Genomic DNA, 4,499 nt, shown 5'->3' on the forward strand with positions numbered 1-4,499 from the left:
GTCTTTTTGTTCTCCTCTTCCAAATATGAAATCATAACATTGAGTGTGTTCTTTCATATGGCACAGGGGAGATTCTGGGGTGCAGCTGCACAGTGGAAGACCCATGCTCCAAGCACAAACCCAAAGGGCACAGCCTTGAGCAGAGGGTCCCTGACACCCTCCTCCCACTTCCCCATGGCTCTCCGCACAAGGTGCTGCAGGTGCTTGGCCCGCCTCTCTAGGTTGGCCTTCCTTGTCAGAATTCCCTGTGAGTGGATCAAATGACCACCTAGGAAGCACCCAGCTCCGTTTACCACCTCACTTCTCGGTTACAGAACCTCTGTTTCTCTCTGAGCTTGATCCTGGGCAGCTGGGCAGAATCCAGCCAAGGCCGATCCTTGGGGGGAGTGGGGACGCTCTGCAGGGAGGCGCTCAGGACAAGGAGGCACCGGCAACTGCAAAACGAAAGGCTTTTATTGACAAATATCAAGTGGCCCTTTTCAAGGCTTCCAGTCCCTGCTCAACGCAGGTTTTGGGGCCGCAGCCCGACGGGGCAGGCAAATAGTGGCGGCCAACCCAGTCCCGCGTTCCAGAGGGGCGCGAGGTTTCACTGTCCCCGCGGGCTGGTCCCTGGGTGCCACAGTCCCGCTCCCCAGCTGGCGGAGGGATGGCAGCTAGGGAAAGGGGCGCCGGGCTGGCCCCTTTCAGTCCAGCGAGAGAGCTGCCTGGCATCTGGGGTTGGCTGGTCTCCGATGCGAGGCTGCACGCTTGACTGGTGGGCGCCCCATATCGTGGGGATGGTGGGGTCTCCTCGCGGCCGCCCCCTCAGACGTAGTCCTTGCGGTCGTAGGCGGTGCTCCCGAGTCCAACTGAACGCGGCGCGGAGTAGATGATCTTGGCGGGCGCGTACTTCTCGCGGGGTGGGCAAGAACAGCAGAGCAACGAGCCCCCCAGCAGCTGCAGCGCCGCGGCCGCCCAGCCCACGTACAGGCCGGCGCCCATCTCGCGCTTCTGCGCCTCGGGCACCAGCGGGTTGTAGAAGTCCCGGATGATGGTGTTGGCCGACCAGGACACCGGAACCAGGGTGAGCAAGGCCGCTAGCAGGAAAAGCACGCCCGCCACAATGGTGATCTTGGCCTTGGCCGAGTCGTCCTGCACGCAGTTGGTGCACTGGGCGCCCACGAGCGCCACGAGGAGCCCGAAGGCAGTTAGGAGGATGGCGACGACAATGAGGGCGCGGGCCGCCTGCAGGTCCTGCGGCAGCGCCAGCAGCGAGTCATACACCTTGCACTGCATCTGGCCGGTGCTCTGCACCACGCAGTTCATCCACAGGCCCTCCCAGATGGTCTGCGCCGTGATGATGTTGCTGCCGATGAAGGCCGTCACGCGCCACATGGGCAGCGCGCAGCACACGATGGTGCTCAGCCAGCCCAGCACCGCCAGCGAGGTGCCCGTGATCTCCAGGCCCATGGACATGGCTGCCGCGTCAAAGCCGGCTCCGCCAGGCGGCTGCGGGTGCGGGACTGCTAGGGGCCGGGGCCGCGGGGCCTGGGCGGGAGCTGCGGCGCGCCGACGGAGAGATGTTCCGACAGACTGACGGACAGACGCCCGGACGGCGCGCGCGCTAACCGCTCCGCTCTGCCCGCTGGCGCCGCGGCTGCGCCTGCACCTGCCTGTGCTTTGCGGGCGCGCGGCGGCAACTGGGCTGGCCCTGGGCTGAGGCTGGTTAGTATTAGTTCGGTGCCCGGCGCTCCGCCGGGGGCAAGAGTGGGCGGAGCCGTGCTCTTCCTGGGGACAGTGACGTGGCCCCTCTTCCCACCTTCACGGAGCGCCTTGGGAGGAAGGGCTTGGCCAGGAGTGGCGCCCGGCGAGGGGGTGGGGGTGCCCTCAGGGGGCGGGGCCGGGAGCTGCTCCCCCGCCCCTCGCTCCTTGTTCCTCAGTGGGACACAACTTACCCTGCGGCTGTCCAGGGATGGGGTGCAAATCACAGTCTTCATGGCACTCCCTGACCCCCCACCCCCCGCATCTGGCATGAGCAGCTGGGGAAGGGGGCGCTGCCAACTGCCCGGGTTCCGCGGGCCCGGGAAGGGCCCCGTGTGGGCGTGGCTGCGACTGTTTCCTGGAGTGGGCGGCTGTCCCAGGAGCTGTGCACTGCTCCTCGGTCCCTCCGCCTCATCGCCCGCACGATCCAGGCCCATGGCTGGGCCACCCTGGAGGTCTGAGCTCCGAAGCCAGGGACCCGTCCTCTGACAAAGGCACCCGGATGCCCCCGAACCAGTGCAGTTCAGATTCTCCTCCAGCCCCGCTGCAGCCCCCATAGCTTTTATCTCTGGCAGTGATCCGGGGTGCCACTGTGGAGCTGCTCTCCCCTCTCAGAATTGAGTCTCCTGCCCTCATAGAGCCTCCCTCTGTGCCCAAGTCCGTCCCCTGATCCATCTTAATGAAATGGTAGTGGAAGATTTGAACCAGACCAAAGTGGGAGGTCGGAGATGTCACCTGCAATGACCTTGCGCCCGTACCAGATCTGCCTCCTGCCCACTCTCTAACCCCTCACTCCAGCTCAGGTATGCCATCTGCTCCCACTTCAGGACCCCTGTGCTTGTGGCGTCCTCTGCATGGGACACTTACAAGATGGCCACAGGCACCCTCCTTCCCTCTTTCAGAATTTTGCTCCCTGTGAGGGCTTCCCTGACCACACTGCTTAAAATCGCAGGTAGTCACTCCACAGTCACCTGTCCCCTTTTCATACTTTATATTCTCCTTAGCATTTAACACCATATGTCTTATTTATTTTTCATTCTTTCTCTGCTCCAGTATGCCAGCTCCACTGGGACATCCAAAATGTCCCCAAACAGGCAAGAACTTCTGCCGGTTTTATTCACTGTGACATTTCCATTGCCTAGAACACTGCTGGGTACTCAAGAACGTTGATTTAGTGACTTGAAGGAAGGATGGACATCAGGTTCTTGTGTTCCTGCAACCTTACATGCCTGGGCATCAGTGCCAGGTAACAGGATACTACCAGGTGACCAGAATCTGGGAGCTGTGCAATCTAGTAGGACCAAGGGCACTCCCAAGCGAGATGAGAGACCTCACTGAGCTGGGAGTAGGGGTTTTTCTGGTTTGCTCCGTATCTCTCAGATAACAGGCATACAGGCTGTGTCCCTTCTGTAAGTGCCCAATCCTGGTGACAGAAAAGTAAGGTAAACAGGGCCAGAGGCCCATGGAAACCAGGGTCCTACTTCTTGCAGGGGCAAAGGTCTTGGGCTGAACTTGTTGGGGCTGGGCTGGGCAGGGCTGGGAGTGCCCTGCCAGAGGGCTCAGCTGGTGCTGGGTGGGGGCTGCCCTGGCAGAAGTTCATTGTAGCCCAGGTCTGCTTCAGGGGAGTGCTGGCTGCTAGTTTCTGGTTAGTGGTGGTGGCTTTGGGCCAGAAGAGAGGCAGAAACCCCAGGCAGGGTGGCTGGGTTTAGGATTGGGGATCCCTGCTTGTTGTGTCTGTGGGCAGGGTGGGTGCTGTGAGCTCTGTCTCTTGCTTTGAGGCTGAGGAAAGTCACATCACCTCTCTTAGTAGCTTCAGTTTCCCTTTCTGTAGTACGAGGAAAATGTTCTTGACAGGCCCTACCTCACAGAGCTGGGATGAGAATGGACAGAGGTAAGTGTATCATCAACCAGAAAACAACCAGGATGGGATGTGCAACTGTACAGTGAAATTGTGTGGGGTTTAGTTGGACAGAACTGAATTTGAGCCCAGCTCCCCTCTCACCAGCTGTGTGACCTTGAGTGAGTCCTTTCCCACCTTAAGCCTCAGTTTTCTCATCTGTGAGAAGGGTCTTATTCTGAATTGCGTGGGTTAGGGGAACGGGCAGGAAGAGGTGCCTTGTTTCTGAGACTGAGGGAGGTGGGCCTGCTGGGCAGGGCAGTGAGGAGATGAGGCCAGCAGGACAAAAAACTTCATGTCCAGGGGGCAAACTTTAGGGATTTTGCAAATAAAAGACTTTGCCTCTGGGTGAACTGCTCCAATTGCTTTTTGCTTAATATCTCCCATGATTCTTACAACTCAATAATAAATAACCCAATCTAAAAATGGTCAAAGAATCTGAATAAATGTTCCGAATAGACAAAGAAGATACCCAAATGGCCAAGAAGCACATGAAAAGATGTCCAATGCCATTAGTCCTTAGGGAAATGCAAATTAAAACCAGAAAGAGATACCACTTCACAACCACAAGGATGGCTAGAATGGAAAAGGTGGACTACTTGAGCAAGTGTTGTTGAGATTGTGGAGAAATTGGAACCCTTGTATGCTGGTGGGAATGTACAATGGGAGTTCATCAAAAGATGGTTTCCATATGACCCAGCAATTCCACTCTTACGTATTTACCCAAGAGAAATGAAAACACGTCAACACAATAGCTTGTACGTGAATATTCACAAAAGCATTGTTCACAATAGCCTAAAAGTGGAAACCTGCTAAATGTCAGTTGATGAATGGATAAGCAAAATGTGGTCTTTCCATACAG

General features: G+C 57.6%; 1 protein-coding gene across 1 annotated transcript; it reads right to left on the reverse strand.

Annotated features, from left to right (window-relative positions):
* Positions 1-435: 435 nt before the first annotated feature.
* Positions 436-1,683, reverse strand: CLDN3 (claudin 3). Its single transcript, XM_036887386.2, has one exon. It carries the CDS (start codon positions 1,453-1,455, stop codon positions 805-807), a length of 651 nt encoding a protein of 216 aa, XP_036743281.1. The 5' UTR covers positions 1,456-1,683; the 3' UTR covers positions 436-804.
* Between the last annotated feature and the right edge of the window lie 2,816 nt (positions 1,684-4,499).

Source organism: Manis pentadactyla, chromosome 10, assembly GCF_030020395.1.
Source record: "Manis pentadactyla isolate mManPen7 chromosome 10, mManPen7.hap1, whole genome shotgun sequence".
Lineage (NCBI taxonomy): Eukaryota > Metazoa > Chordata > Mammalia > Pholidota > Manidae > Manis > Manis pentadactyla.

Bases quoted from the DNA above. Each gene is read 5' to 3' on its own strand.
- CLDN3 (XM_036887386.2), bottom strand. From the start codon at position 1,455: ATGTCCATGGGCCTGGAGATCACGGGCACCTCGCTGGCGGTGCTGGGC.